Source organism: Cyprinus carpio, chromosome A16 (genome assembly GCF_018340385.1).
Source record: "Cyprinus carpio isolate SPL01 chromosome A16, ASM1834038v1, whole genome shotgun sequence".
NCBI lineage: Eukaryota > Metazoa > Chordata > Actinopteri > Cypriniformes > Cyprinidae > Cyprinus > Cyprinus carpio.
Window position 1 is genome coordinate 10,122,771 of NC_056587.1, and position 25,739 is coordinate 10,148,509.

General features: G+C 41.0%; 1 protein-coding gene across 1 annotated transcript in view; it reads right to left on the reverse strand.

The window, feature by feature from the left end:
• Positions 1 to 18,676, reverse strand: part of LOC109109316 (multiple epidermal growth factor-like domains protein 8) — a 28,049-nt gene extending 9,373 nt beyond the window's left edge. Inside the window, exons 1-27 of the mRNA XM_042772569.1 lie at positions 18,466 to 18,676; positions 17,181 to 17,269; positions 16,876 to 17,089; positions 16,447 to 16,627; positions 15,805 to 15,950; positions 15,564 to 15,674; positions 14,646 to 14,797; positions 14,106 to 14,207; positions 13,835 to 13,982; positions 13,388 to 13,551; positions 12,575 to 12,778; positions 12,259 to 12,462; positions 8,178 to 8,420; positions 7,922 to 8,040; positions 7,662 to 7,793; positions 5,211 to 5,324; positions 5,008 to 5,091; positions 4,662 to 4,919; positions 4,349 to 4,533; positions 4,058 to 4,271; positions 3,469 to 3,709; positions 3,224 to 3,356; positions 2,833 to 3,086; positions 2,604 to 2,714; positions 2,397 to 2,515; positions 1,988 to 2,225; positions 203 to 374 (exon numbers count right to left, since the gene is read on the reverse strand). Of these exons, the coding sequence (XP_042628503.1) occupies positions 203 to 374; positions 1,988 to 2,225; positions 2,397 to 2,515; positions 2,604 to 2,714; positions 2,833 to 3,086; positions 3,224 to 3,356; positions 3,469 to 3,709; positions 4,058 to 4,271; positions 4,349 to 4,533; positions 4,662 to 4,919; positions 5,008 to 5,091; positions 5,211 to 5,324; positions 7,662 to 7,793; positions 7,922 to 8,040; positions 8,178 to 8,420; positions 12,259 to 12,462; positions 12,575 to 12,778; positions 13,388 to 13,551; positions 13,835 to 13,982; positions 14,106 to 14,207; positions 14,646 to 14,797; positions 15,564 to 15,674; positions 15,805 to 15,950; positions 16,447 to 16,627; positions 16,876 to 17,089; positions 17,181 to 17,269; positions 18,466 to 18,481 (4,348 nt within the window). The 5' untranslated portion in view covers positions 18,482 to 18,676. The remainder of the gene's footprint in view (positions 1 to 202; positions 375 to 1,987; positions 2,226 to 2,396; positions 2,516 to 2,603; positions 2,715 to 2,832; positions 3,087 to 3,223; positions 3,357 to 3,468; positions 3,710 to 4,057; positions 4,272 to 4,348; positions 4,534 to 4,661; positions 4,920 to 5,007; positions 5,092 to 5,210; positions 5,325 to 7,661; positions 7,794 to 7,921; positions 8,041 to 8,177; positions 8,421 to 12,258; positions 12,463 to 12,574; positions 12,779 to 13,387; positions 13,552 to 13,834; positions 13,983 to 14,105; positions 14,208 to 14,645; positions 14,798 to 15,563; positions 15,675 to 15,804; positions 15,951 to 16,446; positions 16,628 to 16,875; positions 17,090 to 17,180; positions 17,270 to 18,465) is intronic.
• Positions 18,677 to 25,739: the final 7,063 nt, after the last annotated feature.

Here is a 25,739-nt window from a genome sequence, read left to right on the forward strand (position 1 = left end):
TAAAGAAAAACTATTTTATTCTAAATCATTTCAATAAATTATTTCTTCTTGATGTGTACAGGAATTTAGCTAAAACATTAAGTGAACAAAAAAGTAAATTAAATAGTTAAGTGCAATTATTTGTAAGACAATTAATTGTCAGACAAAATTTCCCAACTGTGCTTGACCTAAGTACAGAAAAAGTGCAGTGTTCCATCTCTACCTGTAGGAGGTGTGCCGGTGTGTGGAGCTATAGTCCAGTTCCCAGACTGAGGACTAAACTCCAGCAAATGATGATTAAAGCCATTCTCTGGTGAGTAACCTCCAATAAGCAGCACAGATGAGCCTCTTCGCACTGTTAGAGTGTGTCCAGCCACAGGGGGAAGCACTGAGCTCTAAACACAATTGTCAGTTAATACTCTTAAAGGGATAGTTCACCCAAAAATCAAAATTATGTCATTAATGACTCACCCTCATGTCGTTCCAAACCCGTGAGACCTCCGTTCATCTTCGGAACACAGTATAAGATATTTTAGATTTAGTCCGAGAGCTTTCTGTCCCTCCATTGAGAATGTATGTACGGTATACTGTCCACGTCCAGAAAGGTAATAAAAACATCTTCAAAGTAGTCCATGTGACATCAGAGGGTCCGTTAGAATTTTTTGAAGCATCGAAAATACATTTTGGTCCAAAAATATCAAAAACTACGACTTTATTCAGCATTGACTTCTCTCCCGGGTCTGTTATGAGCGCGTTCACAGCACATCCGGTTCGCGAACGAATCACTCGATGTAACCGGATCTTCTTGAACCAGTTCACCAAATCGAACTGAATCGGTTGAAACGGTTCGCGTCAACAATAAGCATTAATCCACAAATGACTTAAGCTGTTAACTTTTTTAACATGGCTGACACTCCCTCTGAGTTCAAATAAACCAATATCCCGGAGTAATTCATTTACTCAAACAGTACACTGACTGAACCGAGCCAGATAATGAACGAAACATTGACTTGTTCTCGAGTCAAGAACCGTTTCTGTCGGACGCGTCCGGTTCGAGAACCGAGGAGCTGATGATACTGCGCATGCGTGATTCAGACTGACACACAGCGCGTCTGAACCGAACTGGTTCTTTTGGTGATTGATTCTGAACCGATTCTGTGCTAATGTTATGAGCGCGGGTAAACCGAAGGCTTCAATCAAGGGCAATCATCGGCAATGAAGTTATTACGTCGAGCGCAAAAGAACTGGTGGAACCGTTTTCGGCAACCGGTTTATTGAATCAAACTGTCCGAAAAGAACTGGTTCGCGGAGAAGAACAGAACTTCCCATCACTACCGGTGATCCGAAAACCGATGCAACCGAGTCAATGTTTCGTTCGTTATCTGGCTCGGTTCAGTCAGTGTACTGTTTGAGTAAATGAATTACTCCGGGATATTGGTTTATTTGAACTCAGAGGGAGTGTCAGCCATGTTAACAGCTTAAGTCATTTGTGGATTAATGCTTATTGTTGACGCGAACCGTTTCAAACGATTCAGTTCGATTTGGTGAACTGGTTCAAGAAGATCCGGTTACATCGAGTGATTCGTTCGCGAACCGGATATCACTAAACTGCAGGGTTGTGAACGCGCTCATAACAGACCCGGGAGAGAAGTCAATGCTGAATAAAGACGTAGTTTTTGATATTTTTGGACCAAAATGTATTTTCGATGCTTAAAAAAATTCTAACGGACCCTCTGATGTCACATGGACTACTTTGAAGATGTTTTTATTACCTTTCTGGATGTGGACAGTATACCGTACATATATTCTCAATGGAGGGACAGAAAGCTCTCAGACTAAATCTAAAATATCTTATACTGTGTTCCGAAGATGAACGGAGGTCTCACGGGTTTGGAACGACATGAGGGTGAGTCATTAATGACATAATTTTGATTTTTGGGTGAACTATCCCTTTAACACAGTTGAAGAGTAGCACAAGAGCACTGTGAGGACATTCAACATGTAATACCTTAAACTGCTTCCACACCAGACTGCTGAGGTTCAGACACCATGTGTCATTTGCAACACCTTTCTTTGTGACCCCACCAACCACAAACATTAAACTGTGAGTGGCTGCTTGGGAGCCAGAAAATGGGTCATGATTATACACCAGAGCAGAAGCATGATGGTATCGAGACAGGGGCATTGAATTTTCCTCCACTGAACTGGTCAACATTTGAGTCCAGCGATGATCGGCCACGGAATACCTAGACCAATAAATATATAATATATATATATATATATATATATATATATATATATATATATATATATATATATATATATATATAAAAAAATATAAAACACAAACACACACACTTCTTTAAAAAATTTGTGTAACAAAACATTTACATCAAGTAAAATGTGCAAGAATATACCTGTAAACATTTCCCAGGATGCCCTCTGAAAGTGAGAGGCCTCCATACATCCAAAGAGTGCCCTGTGGCCCGGACACCAGAGAATGACCCATCCTTTGGAGGAACCTGTGTGCCTTATTCTGTGGGAGGAAATGAAACCGAAAATTGAGAGAGTTTGCAAGAACAGACTTTTTTCCAATAGTCTTAAAGGAAAAAGTTAAATCTAACCACAGACAGCTGAGTGTCAAGCAGTGTTTCCCAAACCAGGCTGTCCGAGTCTGAGATAGAAGAACAGTCTGATCCAGCCCAGCCTTCTGTACAAACACACAGGCCAAGGGTCTGTAAACATATATGCAAACATGTAAGATGAGAACTGTGGGACATACCTAAAATGCATTTTAATTTGCTTCTTATGCTCTTAAACAATTTAACTGGCAGTAATAAGAATGTCACACACCATGTTGCAAATTCCTCTGCCTTCCTCTGCTCCACAATTCCCTGGGCAGACAGGACGGTCACATTGTGGACCACCAAAACCATGGGGGCATTCACAGAGCCCATTTACGCACTGAGCTCCTGCCTGGCACTCGAGTGAGATGGCTGTACCCTCCTTAGAACTTCCATTTCCACAGCGCTTCACCCAGAATGAGGCATTAAAACCCTGAACACGTCCTGAGGTAACATTTGCCTCAAAATACACAGATACCACCCCTAGAGGAGAATGAATCACAATTTATAATGACAGTATATAAAACTACGTTGCCACGTTGAAAGTCATAGCTAACTTTGCTTTGTGTGCGAGATGAAAAACACAATTACAATATTCAGTTCTTAGTTTTGTCAAGTACCTGATGTAGCCTCAACAGTAATTGGCTCCATTCTTGTTGTGCCGCAAAATGCTCCAATAAGGTTGTGGTCAGAGTGCACAACACCGTTGCTGAGGAATCGTGGCAAGCCATCAAATACATAAACATATGAGTTCTGTTGGATAAAGAAATGCAAACATTTCTGGTCACAATATTGCTGGTAACTAAACTGTATATGCTGTTCTGACAGTAACTGACAGATTAATGATGTGGAATAATCTACTCACTGTGCACTGTGTATGTGAATCTGGGTGCCAGGTCAGGGCCACGGGTGGGCATGACTGCCCTGGCATGCATGGTGCCAAACCCCGGGACACAGAGAGGACCCAGAGGCAATGAGAGAGCCCACCATGGCCACCGACTGCCCCATGCCACCCCAGAGAGGAGGAGAGGGAAAGGGGTACAGAGGAGGAAGAGGAAAGCAGAACAGAGCGACCCTGACACTGCCTGAAACAGGTGCCATTGTTCCTGGGAGAGAAATGTGAATTTCAACGTTACATATTGTATAAACAATTAGGCGTAAAATCCCAAGTCAATGGGGACCGGCAACTATTTGGTTACCAACATTCTTCAAAATATCTTCTTTTGTGTTCCACAGAAGCAAGAAAGTCAAATAGGTTTGGGTTTGGTGCAACACAAGGGAGAGCAAATGATGACAATTTTCATTTTTGGGTGAACTTTCCCTTTAACTTTGAGATCAAACAATAATCGGCAGACACCTTAATGAAACCCCCTTGTTTACATCATATTTTCATCTGCCCTCAAATTTGAAGACACCTCCCTCACCAAATAAACAGAGCTCATTCTCAGACTTACCTGGGGTCTCCATAGTATCCAGGCAGGCAAGATTCACAGTGTGGGCCTTGGGTGTGGTGGGTACAGTAGCACTGGCCAGTCTGGTTATGGCAGAATCCTTGTAGAGCATCACCATGGCCATTACACTGACAGGGAATGCAGCCTTCACCACCTGCCGAAGCAGAGCCAAAACTACCAGGCTTGCAGTGCTCGCAGTGTGGCCCTTTTGTCCAGTCTGAGAAGGGATATAAAAATATAGCTTAATGCTAAAAAGATGGAGAAAGGGTAAACGCACACACGTAGGATCTTTACCCTGGCACTGGTCACAAATCCCTGGAGCCGTAATACAAGTGCTGTGAAAGTTACATCCACAATCCACATCACACTCTACTCCGCTCAGCACCAGAGTGGCTGGATCAGAGGTCCAACCCAAAGAGCACTCGCACTCAAACAGAGGACTCCCGCTGCACCGGCCCTGGCGGCACTCGTTATAACATCTTAGAGAGATCATGAACATTATTATACGTTACAAGGATGTACTATGATCATTCCTGAGCTGTAATAACTTCTGGAGGTTCTAAAGAAACACATCCACCCCTGCAGACAGTGTACTAGAAAATCTCACGTCTGGTTGCAGTGGTGAACACCATCTCCTTGGAAGCCCCTCTCACAGTGACACTCGTAGGAGGTTGGGGTGTTGACGCAGGTAGCAGAGGGATGGCAGGTATGCAAGCCCAAGCGACACTCCTCCACATCCGGACAGGATGGATAGGACCAAACGGCGTCTCCGTCTCCTTCCATCCCTTCCAGAAGCTCCAGCTCCAACTCCATCTCCATCTCAAGCTCCATCAACCGAGGCGGCGATAAAGTTTGAGGCTCAGGGCTAATGGACGAAGGTAGAGATGTAAATCAAATAATTATCAAATGACACAACCATTTAACCACTAGGTATAAAATTGTTTTAATCTTACCTGCTGGCTTTCACTTCAGCTACAGCCATACTGCAGTTAACAGCCAAGGGGTCATCCATTCCACCCCAGTCACCTCTCAAACACCTGTGAAAAACCAGAGGGGCAGGAAATAATATAATAATTAGGAAAACATAGTGATCAGAAGATGTTTTCACCGAAGTTGATGGTTGTTTGGTGTATTCACAGACACGTTCCTATCCTACCTGCCGATAGTGGGGTTGTTGTAGTCTCCACACCAGCCACATTGAAATGTCTGCAGACACTCTGAACAGGTTGCAAGAGCAGAGCACTGCTTACACTGAGGGACAGAGTGAACACTGGAGAGAGAAGATCAAAAAATTTCACATTTTCATATGCAATGACAAGCTAGGGCTGGCCGATATATCTAACGATATAATCATGCGCATCTAGTCAGTAAAGCCGGTTCCCTGATTAGCGCTAAATCGCCATCACCTGCTTTCAAATGGAGCGGCATTTAATAGACAGAGCCGTAGATCACTGACAAGCTACGCAATATCGGGTTCATTATCGCAGATGTATCGCCTTCGATAATGAACGCGATATTGCGTAGCTTGTCAGTGATCTACGGCTCTGTCTATTAAATGCCGGTCCATTTGAAAGCAGGTGATGGCGATTTAGCGCTAATCAGGGAACCGGCTTTACTGACTAGATGCGCATGATTATATCGTTAGATATATCGCCCAGCCCTATGACATGCTATGCAGTATAATACAGCAAGCACTAATGAAGGAAAAGCAATTAAGAAAAATTTTTTATTACTAATATACTGTAATTTATTATTATTATTATTATTATTATTATTATTATTATTATTATTATTATTATTATTTCAATTGTAATATATTGCTATCCAATTCTGACAATTGATGTTATAATCATAATTGTCTTTGGTGTATCTGGGACTGCCTTAAATTGGTTTAGGTCATATTTTATGGGTCGCAGTCAATTTGTTTTTATGGATGGTTTCAAATCCATAAATACTGGTGTCCCACAGGGCTCAGTTCTTGGTCCCCTGCTTTTTAGCATTTATATTTATCCTCTTGGTCAGCTATTAAGATCCCTTAACCTCAGCTACCACTTATTTGCTGATGATACTCAGATTTATATACGTTCTCAACCTGGTCAATTTGTGGATGTCCCTCATCTTTCCAACTGTTTTTCTGAGATAAAGTTGTGAATGTTTAAAAATTTTCTGTGTCTGAATAGCTCTAAATCTGAAGTTATGCTTCTTGGCTCTTCCCATCACCTGCGAAATGCTCTTTCTATAGATCTATCAGTTGATGGTGTTGCCCTGGAGCTACAAAGTAAACTAAAAAATCTTGGTGTTATCTTTGACGACACCCTGTCATTCGAGCCTTTTATACAGAACTATGTTGCCCTTTTCTGTTGCTGAAAAATTGATTAATTCTTTTGTTTTCTCACGAATTGATTATTGCAATGGTCTCCTTGTTGGAGTGTGCAAATCCTCTCTTAACAAATTGCAATACTTGCAGAATTCAGCAGCTAGACTTTTAACAGTCTCTAAGTTGTTCCTAAAACACGGTTGTGATCCAGGGGTGACGGCCTGTTCAACGTATGCTCCAAAACTGTGGAATTCTCTCCCAATTGACATTAGGGATGCTAATTCTTTAGCCGTTTTTAAAACTTTTCTCAAAACATTCTTTTTCAGGAATGCTTTTATTTGGTTAGTTTTTATTGTATTGTTTTGTGATTTTTTTTTTATTTATTTATAGTATATTTGTCTTATATTGTTGTGTTTTCCTTTATGTAAGCGTTCATGTACAGCACCTTGAGAAAGCAACTTTTAAAGGCGCTATATAAAAAATAAATGTATTATAATAATATTAATAAGAAATATAATTATTATAATTATATTCATATTGAATGGCTTCCAAAAGAACAACATTGTAAATGTAAAACAATGACACTAAAGTTCATGTCCACTGTTTGTTAATTTTGTGATGGTTTCAGTTTTTAAAGAGGTCTCTCAGCCTGATTTAAATTATTTTCAATTATTCAGCCAGTCGTTTACAGTTTAAACCGCACAATGGAATCCCGTAAAATTCTGTCACCATTTACTCCCCCTCATGTAATTCCTAACCTGTTTGACTTGCTTTCTTCTGTGGAACTTGAAAGATGATATGTTGGTAACCAAATCGTTTCGGTTCCCATCGACTTCCATTAAATTAACAAAAAAAAATAAAAAATACAATTAAGTAAATGGGAAGCTAAACGATTTGGTTACCAACATTCTTCAGAATATCTTTTTTATGTTCCATAGAAAAAAGAATGACATACAGGTTTGGAATTGAGTAAATAATTTTTATTTTTGGGTAAACTTTTTTTTGTTTTGTTTTGTTTTCCTGGACATCTAAGCAGAAGCAAATATGAGATATTAAAAGTGAGATGTTCAAACTGCAAATGCAATAGGAAATAAAGTATAAAGTATTTTTTGGCCAAATCATGACCTTACACCAGACAATTCAGCTTTCCATCATATTTTATTCTTCACTGTATCCAGTTTTAATCATTAAACACTATAAGTGTCTAGTGTATGTGAACTACATAGTGGATTTCATTAGCTTTTATCAGACAAATAACCTAAAGTTCTAGCAGAAGCTGTACTAACCTACCTGTCATACCAGTCCCTGCATTCTCCATAGGGAAACTTTGTGAGGTATGCAGCAAAGTAGAAACAGGACTGAGCTGATTCACACCATGCACACTGACTGGAGTTAGACAAACATTCTCCACATGTCAACCTCCTGTTAGAGAAAGGGAATGGTAAATGAAAAAAAAAAAAGCAAAGTTGATATCTTTTTGAAGTCTTTCAGCCTATCGAATATTACACACACCAAATAATTCATGGACAAGTTTATCACTTCAAACTCACTGGTTGCAAACTTTAGGACACCCTCCTGGTTCCCGGATAGACCCTTCCAATCTCCCACGGCGACTGCACAGATAATCTCCCTTTTTGCTGGAGTTGATCTGCCACTCACAGTAGGGGTCCTACGAACATTCAGACATGAGAGAAACTCCACTGCAGCTTCACAGAACATGAAAGTTGGTAAACAGACTGCATGCTGCTCTGGATCAAAACAATCATGGCAGTCTTTCAGACATGTTAGATGTGGATGCAGCAGTACCTGAGTGCAAGCGGCACAGTCTCTATACTCCTCACATAGTGTGCAATGCTGAGGGTTGAGCAGTAGGTGACGCTCTTCTCCCTGTGAGTCTATGCAGGGCTGCTGATTGATGTCAGAGCGCAGAAAACACAGGTTCATGGTGGGACACCAGCCGCATGACTGATCAGACAGACAGGCCAAACATGAGCGGTACTCTGAACACGAATTGGAGCGGAAGGGTTCGAGGAACAGGAAAGAAATCTCCTAGAAAACAATGAAAAAGAGCAATGAACAGCATTATATGATAATACCTAAATTTCATTTTCATACGGTTTCAAAAGTTTTTCTGAAATCACTTAATTATGAGAATTATGAAATTTCACTAGTATTGCACTAGTATTTTATATCTTTGCAAGATGGCTGCGCGTCCACACGCAGCGGCTTCTCTCTGTCCCGACAGAATGGTGTTTTCGTGGTTTTTGTCTTGTGAGTCGCAGTGTTTTTGTACGTCGTCATCGCTTCTACCTGTCTTTAAGCGTGCATACAGTCGTGAGTTTCTACTGGATGTCGGCAGAACCGAATTTTTAGAGTTAAACTCCGCGCACGCGGAACAGCTGCGAGATCTCGGACTGCTCCAGAGGCCTACATCATCACCGACCCCCACTGTTGCATCTCGCCCACACCGGAGGCGCCACAAGCGGCGTGAGAGGAAGCAGAAGAGTGGTAAGCGCGGAGGTATCCGGGCTAGGCTAACGGCTAACCCACACAAGCCATCTATCCCCACCATCGTACTGGCTAACGTACGCTCTTTGGACAATAAACTGGACTACATCCGACAACTACGCTCAACTCAGAGGACTGTAAGAGACTGTTGTGTTTTTGTTTTCATGGAAACATGGCTCAGCGACAGCGTTCCGGACTGCGCTATTCAGCTCGACCAGCTGACGTGCTATCGAGCGGAAAGAGCTCTCGTCGCGGGAGGAAAAAGCCGTGGCGGCGGGCTTTGTGTTTACATCAATGATGCGTGGTGCTGCAATGCTGTTGTGGTCTGCAAATACTGCTCGCCCCGGTGGAGTTTATGATTATTAAGTGCCGGCCGTTCTATCTGCCGAGGGAATATACTGCCATACTGCTCATTTCGGTTTACATTCCCCCGAACAACAACAACAGCAACAGGAACGATGCACTAAATGAGCTGCACCAGCACATCAGTGAGCAGCAGACAGCCCAGCCTGATGCTTTTCTCATTATAGCTGGGGATTTCAACCATGCAGACTTAAAGAGTGTGTTTCCAAAAATAAACCAACACATTCATTTTCCAACAAGAGGTAAAAACATTTTAGACTTTGTTTACACCACACAGAGAGGAGCTTACAAAGCACTCCCCCTCCCCAACCTTGGTGCCTCAGACCACATCACTGTCATGCTAATGCCTGCATACAGACCGCTCGTTAGAGTCACCAAACCAGTTCAGAAACAGATTCAAGTGTGGCCGGAAGGGTCGTCAGACGCTCTTCAAGACTGCTTTGATACAACTGACTGGAATCTGTTTAAGCAGGCTGCCACTTACAATAACACCTCAGACCTCCAAGAGTACTCAGAGACTGTCACTGCCTACATCAACAAGTGTATTGAGGATGTAACAGTCATAAAGACCATCACTGTCCAGGCTAACCAGAAGCCGTGGATGACAAGGGAGGTCTACAGACTCCTGGAGACGCGGAACGCTGCATTCAGAGTTGGAGATGAGGTGGGCCTGAGAACAGCCAGGGCCAACCTATCCAGTGGCATCAGAGAGGCTAAGAGACAGCACTCCAGGAGGATAGCCCATCGTTTCAGTGACAGCAGAGACACTCGTAGCCTGTGGCAGGGGATACAGACCATTACGGACTACAAGCCCCCACCACGGACCTGTGACAGCAACATCTCTCTGCTGAACAAGCTGAACACCTTCTTCGCTCGCTTTGAGGAACAAAACGGCACCACTGCACAGATGACTCCACCTCCTCCCGGTGACCAGGTGATGATGCTGACCCCGGACAGCATGAGGAGATCCTTCAGCAGGATCAATGCACGCAAAGCTCCGGGTCCTGACAACATTCCTGGGCATGTACTGAGAGACTGTGCAGTGGAACTCACTGATGTCTTCACAGACATTTTCAACACCTCGCTTAGTCAGGCTGTTGTTCCCACATGCTTCAAAGCTACCACCATCATTCCAGTGCCAAAGAAGCCGTCTCCATCCTGCTTCAATGACTACCGTCCTGTTGCACTTACTCCCATCCTCATGAAGTGCTTTGAACGGCTAGTCATGCACCACATCAAGTCTGCCCTCCCCCCTCCCCCCTCCCTGGACCCATTCCAATTTGCATATCGGTCCAACCAGTCGACCAATGATGCCATCTCAACTACCCTCCACTCAGCACTAACAGATCTAGATAAAAAAAGACTCATATGTCAGAATGCTGTTCATAGACTTCAGTTCAGCATTCAACACTATCATCCCTCAACAGCTCTTTCACAAACTGATCGAGCTGGGGCTCAACACTTCGCTGTGCAACTGGCTGTTGGACTTTCTGACTGGAAGACCTCAGGCAGTACGGGTCGACACATCCACATCCAGCACCATCACACTGAACACTGGGGCCCCCCAAGGATGTGTGCTGAGCCCCCCTATCTTCACTCTGCTGACCCACGACTGCACACCGTCACCAACTCCAACCTCTTTATTAAGTTTGCGGATGACACGACTTGATGGTGGGTCTCATTAGCAACAGAGATGAGACAAACTACAGGAACGAGGTGAGCCGCCTGGCCGGGTGGTGCAGTGACAACAATCTCTCTCTGAACGTGGAGAAGACAAAGGAGATTGTTGTTGACTTCAGGAGAGCACACACTCAGCATGTTCCTCTGACCATCAACAGTGCGACTGTGGAGAGAGTGAGCAGCACCAAGTTCCTGGGTGTGCACATCACAGAGGACCTCTCCTGGACCGACAACACCACAGCACTGGCCAAGAAATCACAACAGCGTCTCTACTTCCTCCGCTAACTGAGGAGAGCCAGAGCCCCACCCCCCATCATGTACACCTTCTACAGAGGCACCATCGAGAGCATTCTGACGAGCTGCATCACTGTGTGGTATGGCGCCTGCAACGCGTCCTGCCGGAAGACTCTGCAACGCATAGTGAGAGCAGCTGAGAAGATCATTGGTGTCTCTCTCCCCTCCCTCCAGGACATTTACGGAACCCGTCTCACTTGCAAAGCCCTCTGCATCACAAGTGATCCCACTCACCCGTCACACAGCTTCTTCAGTCTGCTGCCATCAGGGAGGAGACTGCGGAGTCTCAAAGGCCAGGACCAGCAGACTGAAGGACAGCTTCATCCATCAGGCTGTCAGGAAGCTGAACTCGCTCCCGAACTTGCCCCCCCGTCCCTCTTCTGCCCCAGGCACCACTGAACTATGAACCCCCCCCCTCCCCCAGATCCCACATCCCCAGGTCCTTCCACCCGCCCTCCCTCTAATGTACGATGACATGCACCACTTTGTGCAGCATTGGTCTGCTCACTACCTCATTCACCATGGAACTGACGTCATTCTAACACCTCATCAGTCAGTTTAAATAAAATAACTGCTCTTGAGCCCTTTTGTCACTTTAATCAGACTGAATAAGCTTTTTTTTTATGCACTAAAAATCTTTTTATCTGCACTGTTTGTTCACTGGTTTGCACTCTATCTGCCATGTGCCTTGCACTGCTTTATTTAACTTTATTTTATTTTTTTATTATATGTCTATTTTACATTCCCTTATTGTATAGTTATATCTTATATTTTATATTGATCTAGATTTTTAGGCTCTACTGTTAGTGTTATCTGTATGCACCGGGGGTCTGAGAGTAACGCAATTTCGATTCTCTGTATGTATGTACTGTACATGTGGAAGAATTGACAATAAAGCAGACTTGACTAGTGGGAGCATTCATAGTTGGAGCCCTAAAATTGTATTAAAATACAAAAAAATAAAAATCATGTCTATTGAATAAAGGCACAATATGAATAAGAGTCTCCTTTTAAGTTGCTTTGTTAGGTAATAAACACTTACGCTGCCACCAGGTAAAGCTGTGCGGTTCCAGGTAAGAGTCATCTCACTAGTCTGTCCTGATGCAGAGTTATTAAGGTAACCCTCCGCCTGGATCAAGTACCAGTTTCCTCGTGTAAGATTCTGGAACAGACGGGAACCATCTGGCCGAGATAGCATACGAATCTCCTTTTCCTCCTGAGTGGACCACCTTCCCAGCACATCCGTCTGCATGGAAGAAAGGTTTAGAAGAGACTTAGCAAGGTAACATGCCTCAAGAGACTTCACACCATGACTTTCTTGTCTAAAACAGGAAAGCTGATTATATGATATACCATACCAGTTGAAGGGAGTTGGGTCCAGCAGCCATCTGAGCTGTAAAGTGGAGCTTCTGAATTCGAGCCCACATGGCAACAGTTTCCTGAGGTGGCGCTGCAGGAGGAGGGGCGCCCCATAAGGGATGAATGAAACCCCGAAACTGCAGTGTCACATCCATCTCTGTAGAAGGATTGAGGATGATGGAGGTACTGCGCAGGATAGATACCTATGAAGAAGTGTAAGTAAGTGTAAGTGAGAAAGACAGCAGAGGCAGGGTGGGGTGCTCAAAGGAAGGGTTTACAGTGACAAATATTTTACAAAAGTAAAACAAAATCTGGATGTAAAAAATAAAGATTGAAAACTTATTACCAGGGTTATTATAGTAGATTAAAACTAAAACCATAAAATAAACTTTTGTTACTTAAAATAAAATTTGCTTTATTTGGAATAAAAAAGGGGACTTTATTTCAGCTAACTAACTTGATGTACTAAAATATCTAAAACTGAAATCAATGAATAAAAACTATATACACATTACAGTAGAAACTAATAAAAAAGACAAAAACAACAATACTACTAAAACTTCAAAAAAAATTATGAAAACAAAATATAAAAAGCAAAACCTAATTCTAAATGTTAATACAAACTACAATAGCGTCTCGATACTAAAATAATACTGATTATTATAAGTGAAGTCACTAAGAGAGGGTGCAAAAGTAGTGAAACAAATTTTAATTAAGGAGTTAAATGAATGATGACTAGAGTAGGTACACAGGAGAAAGGAAGTGTCTGCAGAGTAGAAGGTGATGATAGCTCAGGATTGAACTTGTCGTACCTTGTCAGGCTGTGACTGATTGCGTGGATGCTGGAAGGTGAGCAGGTGCAGTCCCGGGACATAGTTCTCGGTGCGACAGGAGGGGAGGGAGGTGAGGAAACGCGTGCGCTCCCCCCACCAGCCGTACGCCCCAGAGATCTGGTCCACATGGCATGCACTGCGCTCTGCCAGGGGTCAAAGTGCACAATATTTACTCATGACATGCCAAAGGATTACACACACACTCAGGTCACTTGACATTAAATGAAAATCAGTGAAGGGCACATAGCAGAGATATTAACACAGCATGACTTCTAAAAGTCGTCTACAAACACAAGGCACTCAGTAACACAGTATTTCACAGACTGTAAAAGTGTCTAGAAATAAAGATTTACTGAGCAGTGTGTGGTGACATATCTAAGTCGTTTTAACTATCATGTTACAGTCTGCTCTCTCCTCTCTCTTTACCTGAAACAGGCAAGCAGGACTCATTCTGCACACACCAACCCAATTCGCCAGAAACTCGTGGCAGAGAGTTTGGCACTCCACTGAACACTAGACACGACTGGCAGTCCGACAAAAAACGAGCCAGGCCCAGACATCCAGTGTTGCCACACTGTACACACATAAATCAGATGTTGTATGGAGAGACACAAGTGAAAAAGAAAGTTAGCATCAGAGAAGCATGAGTGATCAAGAGCGAGCAAAATGCAAATGAAGGGGACTGGGGGCGATTTACCGGGTTGGTGGGCTGGTACTCCCGGCAGCGACCCTCACACCAACTGCACTCTGGATTCTTGAGGCACAAGCTTTCATCTGGAGCTTCAGCGCATACTGTGTCCTGTTAGAAAAACACACACACATACACAATATGATTTTTAATACTTCTATTCAGAAAGGACGCATTAAATTGATTAAAAGTGACAGTAAAACCATATTGTTACAAAGGATTCCGGTTTCAAATAAACGCTGTTCTTTTGAACTTTCTATTCATCAAAGAATCCTGAAAAAATGCATAATGGTTTCCACAAGTAGTTTTCAACATTGATAATATATGTTTGAGCCCCAAATCAGCATATTAGAATGAATTTCTGGAGAAACATGTAACACTGAAGACTGGAGTAATGGCTGCTGAAAATTTAGCTTTTCCATGACAAGGCTAAATAACATTTTAAAATATTTTATTGATTAAATAAATACACCCTTGGTGAGACTTGTTTAAAAAAAAAAAAAAAAAAAAAAACTTTTGTGTGGAAAAAGCATCATCTAAAGTTATTACCCTGTCTCCTGGGTCACTGCTTACAAACAGCGGTACTTTATATGCCACAAGATCACCACGGGCAACACCACTGTAACCGCCAGCAACTAGCAGCACCCGTCCCTCCATGACAGCAGCAACATGGGAATATCGGCCCCTCACTGACTCACCTCCTATACGAGCACAGAGAACATTTCAGAGAACAAATAATATGCACAAATAATTTAAAAAGCTCCACATCCACTACTGAGGGCTACTGTAACTTTACACATACACATAATATTTATGTCTTGTGGCTACACTTTTGTATATTTTAAATGACTTCATTCACTTCCATTGTAGTTGCCTAAAATTTTTTAGATCATGGTAATGAAGTAAATAACTGAAACAATAAAATGCTGTAGTACAGTTAGAAGAGTTAGTAGAATCCCTCAGTGAAATGCACAATATTCTAGAGGGCTGAACTGAAACATTATTAAAAAATAATACCAACTTTGAGAAAAATGTCTTGCAAACCAGACATAATGCCAAAAATCCTGACAGACACTATGAGGGGTACCAAACCTATGTCAGCTTTCTGTGGTTAAGTTACAACATTTATAAACAAATATAAATAAATAAAAAATCTGAGGCCAGTTTTACTTCTCATCAATTCATCTGTTTAAAAGCTGCAGGGCAGTAAATCTGCATCAGACACAAGGGAATTTACACAACAAATGACCTCTCAAGAGTAGGTCATAACAAGCCCCCAGTCAGACTGAAGCAACTTGAACATTGAACATGAACTTGAACATGAGTTCTTACAGGCTCTTCTGTTATCCGTGTAACAAATCCTCGGGGAATCATGGGTCATCAGTTGCATACATCATCAAACTTCATCTCCTCTCTAAACATATCAAACAGATTCACTCTGTCCCTGACCATTAAATATACACTTACGCTGACTGAGGATCCCTCCAACAGACACCCACTGATGGCAACCAAGATGATAGAAAAAGATCTCCTCATCATAGCACTTCTCTTCAATATAGTGGATATGCACATTCCCTCCTAAGAGAAAAACAGATCTCCATTAATTAATATAGAATTTAAGTTTTCACATTAAATTCCCTCAATGAAACCACAGACACAATGAGGTTGACTGTAGCTCTACTACTATGTCAATGCGATTGCTACTTACCGTACAAAACCATGTAGTTGCCGATGATAGTGGCAGAGTGGAATGCTCTCTCCCTTGGACCACTGGCAGGAAAACGTGAACGGAAGGAAGTCCAAAACCGTTTCTCAACATGGAATGCATCAGTTGAATTCACACGCACACTGAACCTGGTTGAGACAGGATTAAAAATGTAAACGAAAAAAAAAAAATTTATTCACATGATTTTTCCTTTTGAACTAGTAGAACTACACTACAGGAACACATTTCCAACGTTTCCATATGTTTTAGGACCTTTCAAAGCAGTTTACACACCGTTTCAAAGCAGTTTACAGAAAATCATGATGTTAATGTTTATTATATCTTCCTGCCTTACAATCATATTTAGCAGATTAGAGCTGGGCTATAATACGGTTTTGCGATGATACAAGCAATAAAAGCAGTTGAAATATGCTATATAGTACATACATAGAGCTCTACATGAGAATACTGTATGTATTAAAAAAAATGCAATAAAAATGCAAATAAATGTGGACATTCTCATGTACCAAACTTTTATAAAGAGCTGGGATATAACAGTTTACATTTTACAGTGATATAAACAAACACGTAGCGGTGATTTACTATATTTTCAGCTTACACAACACACACACAAGTGTAAAATACCTAGCTGTGGTAGGTCTGTGTCCCCCGTATACCAGCAGTGTTTTGGAAGGGGCATGGTAGACCATGCTGTGTCCTGCAGTAGCAGGTGGTTTTCCGCCTGTAGGCTGAACTACTTCCCACACTGCATCCCACAACCGGAACCGGTACAGTGATGAAGAGAACATGTCCTCCTCTGTCCTTCCTGAAAAGACAGGTCGATCAATTATTCTTAAATAATTTAAATAAAAGTAAAAAAAGATATTAAAAGAGAACAAGCAGACAGGGAACAACACAGACAGAAAGGTCAGACATTTTAGGGGACAGAGGAAAGGAAAGAAGAGATGAAGATGCTGATGATCTTTGCATGTGTTTTTAACAAAATTACAATAATGGTCAAGTTGGTCTTTTTATATCCTTCACTAAAAAAAAATAAGAATACAATTTACTCACCCCCAAAAACATATAAATAGTTGTCTACTATTGCTGTGGCATGATTTGCCAGCCTTGGTGCCCCTGGAGCATTTGATTGGCCGAGCTGCTGCCAGTCATCTTGCTGTGCACGGTACACCCAGACATCACTGGCCAATGAGTGGTTGGCAAGCTCACCGCCATAGATGACCATGTTGCCTTGCCATTCTACTGCTGTGTGGGAATGTCGAGGAGCCTGATACAAAGATATTATTATTTAGAGGATCATTATAATGAAAACAGATCATTATAAATTCATAACACAAAAAAGAGAAGAAGAATCTTACTGGACTATATAAATATGATCTGTGTTCCCAATTATTGGTCGAAAAATTGTAAACAACGAGGTCCTCCAGTGCTCTATTCAGATCAAACCCTGTAAATAAAGACCAAGGGTTGAAATAAATCACTCCACAAGTGTACATTAAAGCTGAGGCTTAAAAATTGAGATGAGTATTAGTAGTTATTTATTTTTATTGCCATTTTAGCATCTAAGGCTATCTTCGTTTGCAAAAACTGAGCTGGAATAATACAAGTTACATAAACAAAAATAAAAACCAAGCAAACAGCAGTTAACACGCAGATCGTTAACGGCTGGTTTACGGTAATGCAGTACATCCGACAGGACCTCCAAACACTCGCCTATCATTCATCCACCACAAATATGGCTTATCATCTGAAATATGTAAGTAGCAGCAACGTTGCATGGCCGCTCAATCTTATGCTAACTAGAGAAATGTGCGCTGTTTAAGTGTGTGTGCGGAGAGTGGAAGCTGAACAGTAGTGCTTGCTGCAGGACAGACGGAGGCACCGGTTCACGCACTTGCTCTTAAAATACTTAAAATTTTATAGTACTTAAAATTATATACTTAAAATACTCCATAATTTTTTATCATACAGGTAAGAGTAATACATCTTTAAAATCTGTAAAGACTCTACGTTTATTTGTGTGCACCCACCATAACAACAAAACACGCTTTTGTTAAATAACGAAAGAAAAGAGGATGCATTTTCTGCCGTTTCGGTCTGTAAACTTGAGCGCCAAACTCTGAATATATCTTTGCCTTACAGACATTAAAAATATATCTACAGATAGTGAAATGTCTACTTTAAAACAACCAATTCAAATGTATAACAAATATTCTCAGACTGTGTAATAATTCTTGTGAAACATGCATACAGGCGCATCCACTACTGTGGAGATGACAAGAAAGCACTTGTTTACAAGTGAATTATTAAAATGTTAATGCAGCCTCCTTACTGTTTTTCCCTGACACATTCATAATCATAGCTTCTGCGGTGCGCTGTGGCAAGCTTTATGTGTGCGCTTGAGCACTTACTAGGCTTTGTAGGCAATTAAAGGATAATTATAATGATTTAAATAGTTTATTAATAAACGTGTGATGAGTCAACTAATGCTGAAAATGAACGACTACTAGTTGACCAGAAAAATCCTTAGTCTAGGGCAGCACTAGTTTTTATACATGAAAACATGTAAAATAGCTGCTCACACTCCAGATCATGATATATGATCAATGATGGGAAAGGTTAACTGAAAAACCTCTATCTTACCTCCGAACATGTACATTGCTCCAGTGGAAGCCAGGTAAACCCCAGCAGAGGCGGTGCGAGGGGCTGCTTTAACATCCCCTGGGCTCACCTCCCACCACTGCCCTGCGCCACTGTTGTCACGGAGACCCAGCTGACAGTTCTGTCCCACAAAGCCAGGGCTGCAGATACAATGCTCACCTCTCTGTGATCAAGAAAGAGAGACTATAAGTGACATTAAAACAACTTTTTGTACTCAATTTATGCATGATGAAGAGCTTCCCTTTTTGCCTACCTTATCTAAGTTGAAGAGCTTCCCTTTTTGCCTACCTTAGGAGCAGAGAGGGGTACTGCAGTCCATTCCTCCCCACCCTTGATGACACTGACAGCGGGCAGTAGCTACGTCACAGCGCCCGTGACCACCGCAGTCCCCAGGGCAAACTGAAAATGTGTAGGTGGCATTGAAGCCCAGCAGGTTGTAGTTGGCGTCACTGAAGAGATGGAGTAACATCTAGCAAATATCACAACAGAAGATGAACAAGTTATAAAGACTGTGGGAAAACAGGGACAGACGGTGAGCAAGAACTCTATCAGTCTTACAAAATGGACACATGCTGAGAGAAATGGAAAAACCTAAGAATGAACTTTCTATCTTCACAATCTTGTTGAATAAAGACCATTAAAGAAAAGGAGTGCATTTTGATTCCTTAAAAATAAGGCTCATAGGCACAGTTGAACAGATGGTATAAATTGATACTTTTTGCCTTACCTTACCAGACTTGGCCTCAATTGGTTGTGGTAGGGTGTTGCCACTTAAACTTGCCAGTAGGGGGCTCTGGTAGGAATCACCATCATAGACAAACAGATAGTCATAGGTGCACTCCGTCTCCATAAACGTGAAGTTAAGCACAATGCGATGGTTTCTGCTGGGAGCTGAAGGAATACAGAAGAGATCTCGTTACAACCAGAAAAAACATACAAATGCTTGTCTAAATATCACCTTCAAGAGGTAGACATTTGTAATAAATATTCAAACTGAGAGAAGGGTCATGGTCACTCAGCTACTGAAACTGGGAGTGACATTTGTAATAAATATTCAAATTGAGAGAAGGGTCATGGTTATATTTGTATGCATTTTAAGCAAGTAGTCTGCTATAATGTTATTAAAAATCTCTCTGATTTACATAAGATCCCAGAATTTAATCAGATTTTTGGCCATATAAAATAACATCATCTACACCAAACTGCATATTTTACTCGGTTTTGAGCCTCTGAATAAAACCGATGTGTTTCTCCATAATCTCACTATATCATGCAATATGAGCCAGAAAAAGCCTGGTGTATCAAATATGATACAAAACTGAAAAACATATCTAAACATTTACTTATTTTTATTATTATTTTTTTTTTTTATTTATTTTTTTACAGATTTTGTCTCAAGGTTAAAAAAATTCAATTTTTAAAAGGATTTTTTGTCTAAAGATTTAATAAACTTCAATTTTTAAAGGATTTTGAGTTAGGGATTATGTAGGGCTTTACAAGGTTTGACAGAATAAGATTGTTTTTATACATAATTTGTATTATCTATCGCTAATGTTGTTGTTTTTATGTTTATATTTTGTCTCTTGTCACTGACACGGGGTACAAACTGTAATTTCGTTGCCCTGTACAATGACAAAGCTTTTATTTAACCTTATCTTGTCAAAAGACATCTGATGCAAAAGGCATGGTTACAAAAACCTTTTGAAAACTGCAATACACCCAACGCTGCTAAAAAAAAAGTAGCACAAATCCTGTGAAGAAAAACAACACTTTCAACTCTTGAACTATTTGACTAACACACACACACACACACAACATAGGAGCTAAACGGGACATTAGTCTTTTTAAACTAGTAACGTTATGTCCAGAGGTTAGCTGACACAAGCATCACTGTAACAGCAATGCTGAGCTAACGGTTTACTTTACTGTTAGCTGTTCTGTCATCATATTTAACCGACCGTGGTCCCTTGTTAAACATACACACTTACAATAATTCATATAGCAGTGTGCATCTGTCCATTGTCAGTTCAGCATTTACTGACTCGTATCAATCAAAGAGAGATTTAAAACTGACAACTGAGCCCTGGCTTTAGCTGAACAGGCTAACCGACTAGCCATGTCTATCCCGCTAGCTGTCGGAAAAAGCAAACCGTCTCCACTCATTTACTCACCAACACCCAGAGTCTTGGTCTCCATGTTTCTAAAGCATAACGTTAGAGGTTTTCGTAACTTACATCCTGTAACAGGTAGAATAATAAAAAAGACGCGTTGAGCGACGCCCCAGTATCGCTGCGGCTATCGTTGTGCTGCTGCGGCTGCTGAGCCCAGCGGCGGGTTTTAAAGCTCGGGAACCACCGCGGACGATGATGTATGAGTGCGCTGCTGGAATCAAAGGCCTCGAGCTCCGCTCACAGGATGCCTTTATTTACAAAACATCTCCAGATGTTATCAAGAATAACGCGCGCGTCCTCTCTGTTTCAGCGTCTGGCTAAACTAAGCAACAATGACTGTTACAACATGAGCCTCGTGCGTGAGTTTGTTCCCTGATATCCAGGACGCGTCTTGAATCGTGCAGGGCATTTGTGTTTTGTGTGTGTGTGCGCGCGTGCTTGCTTCCAGATGGTTGTGAACAACACAAAGCCTAATAACCGTGAGCGTGCCGAGCGGCCTCTGCTGGTGGTCTTTTTTCATTCTCACGGGTGTTCAAACTTTTTTTTCTGAGGACTGATGATGATCTACTGGCGAAAAACCATTAATGTGTCAAAATAATAGTTACACTAGCAAGGTGGTATAGACATTAATGCGATCCTAATATGCTCTTTTACAAAGTCTTGATTTTGTTTTGGGGTGTACTAGAACAGGCTCTCATACTAGGTTGTAAAAAAAAAGTAACACATTATTTTTCTGATATTTACATGATACAACACCTCTCGCCAGTATGGATGAAGGGCTCGCATAGTTCCTGAATCAAATGAAGGCCTTCGAAAATATGAATGTGCTGTGATTGGTAGCTGGCCAGTCTGTGCTGTGATTGGCTCCACTCGGCGCCTGGTCGGAAATGTCTTGTCCCTTAGCATAGCCGCTGCCCAGCTTCAGTTTAAATATTGCATCAAACATCGAATCAATCTGCCGAGACGCCGATTTAAACCCAGATGATTGTAAACCCACTCTAAGCTTGTCGGCCTTGGGAACGCTAGCGTCGTCTATGGACATAGTGATTAAACAACTCGTTCGTTGCCTTCTTTGGTGCAGCTCAAAACAGGTCTCGTCCCATTCGTCGATCTTGTGTGGGATATCCACAAAGTCCCTGAAAATAATGCGCTGGATGCAGTCCAAATGAGTCGTTCATTGTGGTTTGTTTGAAAAGTGATTTCTGTTTAAATAAAATATCCTTCCTTTGAAGTGGACTTTGAGCTTGCTGAACACTTTGCAGATCTTTATTCATGCTCAACACAGCAAATCAGTACAGACCGATAACTAAAGCTGGAAAAAGTGAAACAAAAGCATAATTGGAACCCCCTTAAAAAAAGTCAACCTACCCCTCTGAGGTGTCAGCGGTGGAGATATGGCAAACCAGGGGGCTGTTTCATAAAACAAGTTTACAGGAAATAAACCAGGCTTATTTCCGTTGAGTTTGGAATCTTTTTACACTTGATTTGGTTTCACTAAAGAAAATTACCATAGCTCAAGCTCAGTCACTTTGTGGGCCAACTTATGCTGGGAAACTAACCTATGTCAGGCCTAAGCTGAGCTCCTTTAACCCACGAACCAATAGGAACCCATTTGATATTACCATTTGGTTATTTTTTTTTTAAATATATGAAAACATATTGAACATAGTTGGCTACTGCCCAATTTTTTTTTCCAGATTGATCAGCAGTTTCTAGCCATGCAGCCTTTCTCTCGGGTTTATGCCAGCGTGCTTACCAATTTATGGTTCATTAGTTAGTAGAACATTATTACCATCGTAAATAATTGCTCCTTCTAAAGCATTTAAAACACCAATGAACAAAGTTTTTTAAAACCAATGAATTAAACATGAAAAATAAATAACAGAAATCAGACTACATTTAACTGATTAAGAGGAACACCCCACATTAAACTAATTTGAGATAGGTTAGTAGGGGCTTAGCAGCTACATTTGATGTACAGTCACTGCTATGAAATAAAAATTGTTACTGATATGTAGGTATTAAAATTCTACATGTTTCACATTTAATGTGCCAACAACGAACATATTTTAGCAGAGAATGCAATTATTTTATTCAGAATTATTGGTGCAATTATTCTATTGTCGCTCCATCTGTTTAGGGCGCCATTGATGCGCAGCAGAAACAAAACATAACAAAGTTATTCAATAATTCCTTTGTCAACGTCCCTCTGTGTCTACTCCATATCCAACGTATGTTGTGTATGGACTCTTCTGTATGCTCTTCAGCACATCCTTGTGGTGCGGATTTGATACAGAAGAGCATACACAGCATACTGTGTTGTATGAAGGAAAACAGAGAGGAGTACTGGTGACAAATGAATTGTTGAATAAAGTCATATTTTTTTTTCTTCGCTAACAAAAAGTGTTCCCGTCACTTCATATAACCTAGATAACCTGCACGTCGATGGCAGATGGGGAGTATTCTGATGACGACTTTTATTGTTATTTACATGACAGTCACAAGCCTCCAGGTTTTCATCCCAAAATATCTTAAATTGTGTTCCAAAGACGAAACGGAGCCTTTTACTGGGTTTGGAACGACATGGGGGGAAGTGATTAATAACAAAATCTTCATTTTGGGGTGGAGTATCCCCTTAAAGTAAAACATGTGCGTTTATGAAACTGCTTTAGTCCCAATTTGATTTTTTTTTAGGTATTTCAAGTAACAGGTTTAGACTTAATCCCCGCTTTCTTAGCGTATTGGTTATGAAACAGCCCCCAGGGGGTGTTTTAAATGTTGTTAAAATTTAAAACTACATTTTAAAACACACAAAATTTAAAGGTGTTTAAAAATGTTTTCAATATATAAAAAAAAGTGATTACATTTTGGGCACAATACATTAAATATCGATGGTTATAGCCTATTTCTTATTTTGATCATTTAAGTTGCATTTTCTGTATACTTTTATTCTGGACTAATAATAAAATGCACAAATAGTGTGTAGTCTACTGTGATGAGAGTCAGTGGTAATCTCAATGCGTTCCTCTGGTCAGTGTTAGAGGAGCTTAGCTTAGCCTGCTCATGAACAGGTTAGTTTCCAGCATAAATTGCCACAGAGTGATGAGCTTAAGCTTATGGTAATTATGATTTATGAACCAAATCAAGTGAAAAAATAAGTCAGACTAACATGAAATAAGCCTGGCTTATCTTGGCAAACTTGTTTTATGAAACAGCCCCCAGGTCTGGACCAGAGCCATATAGAGAGAGATTTGCGACAAACTCCATGGAACACTTTTTTTTACAGAAATGGCGGCCTGTGGAGGCCTCTCAATAGTTCCCAGATTTAAGGGATGTTAATCGGATACTAACAGGTCATATTATGTAGGATAGGAGTGGGAGCTGAATAAAGTTAGTAACCAACACCCATTAAGTGTAAAATCTGTGCCTTCTTAATTCAGTTTCATCAATCGTTGTTTTGAATTAGAGGAAAAGGAGATCTAAACATATATTTTTTGCAGGGTGGGGAAAGTTAGCTAACGTTACATATTAGTTCAATATAATGTTGTTTGACCGCTGTGTGACAGTGGTGGAGTGGAAGTGGTAAAAATGAGTTTTATAACGTTTGTTCTTATACACGTATTAAATAATTAATTTAATATAAAAGCAACCTATTGATATTAAATTAAGTAGTGAACTGAGTTTGCACCAAACATGGATGGAGTGTTTTAGGCATTGTGATTTTCACTGAACTATTACCTGTCTATAAGTTATATAACCGTCTTAGATATATAATATACTACTGTATTATTTACTAAACTTGTTAGTGTATAAAAGTAACATACTGTGGGTGCTGGTAGGGGGAGGGATTAGTGGTGCCACAGGACTGTTCTTGATGGAGCATCAGTGATTGATGCAGGTTCAGGAGTGCTGAGGGGGACCATGGGACATGAAGAATGAAAACAAAAGGTATGTTTCAAATAAGCCAGCAATACACCAGGCTCAAATTTGTTACCATTCCATCCTCTGTGCAGGGTTCTGATCACTGGCAAGGGAATCTGCAAATTACTTGTAGGGTCTTGTGTAACCAATTGGACGGCTGCAAAGCGAATTTTAATTTTTCATGCCTTCGAATTGTTTCATTGATCCATTTCATACCCTTTTTGTGGTTCGTTCGTCTTCCTAATGCCCATAATTTGGTTCTCTTTGACAAAAATTTCTTTAAAATGTTTGTTTTGTCCTAATTTTAATTGTTTTTTTTTTAGAGCTGCATTTTCATTCTTTATTTTTCTTAGTGACTGCCTTTGATTTTTGATATTTTCTCTTGTCTCTTTAATTTTTTTAATAGACCCAGGTAAACTGGATGATGGTTCAGGCGAATGCTGGACTGGAACTGCTGACTGACTTGCTGCGTGACTGACTCGGGTCGGGGTCACCTGTCCTCGTACTCTCCTCTCTAGCCTCTAGAAAATATTACTTCAACTAGTACAAGTTTATACCTATATCTATATAGTATCACCTGTTAATACTATATCAGCTGTGATCAGCAGCGATTTGCGTGTATGTTACAGGTCTAGGGGGCATCGTGGATTGCAGGGGGCCCTACCCTCTTTTTGACCACGGACGATTGCACAAAGATTGTGGGAATAGCATTCTGGTCTCAAGGCTACTCTTGAATTTTTTGGTCATGGACAAATTGGTTTGCCTCAAAATGTGCCTGCAGAGTGACTTGAGGTTAGTTTCCACCACACAACTTTTTTTTTTGTCTACCCAACACCGGGTACGGTACATATCACATGGTGGTTAAATGGCACAGTTATAGGTCAACACTGAATGACTCCCTGCAATGTATCACCATGAGTCTCAGCTCCCTGGGTTTTGCTGTTTCCTTATTTCCTAGTAAATAATTGTTCCATGTAAAAAAAGTGCAAATAAATTTAAGTACAATTACCTCATCAAAAATTTTTTAGTTTTTTGTAATTTTTATTTATATTTAGATTGCTCCTGCTGACTTGAGCCAACCATTTTTTTTTCTCCTCTCCATGTCAGCGGGGAAGGAAAAGCCCATACATCCGCACCACACATTTCTCTGACCGAGTAGGAGCA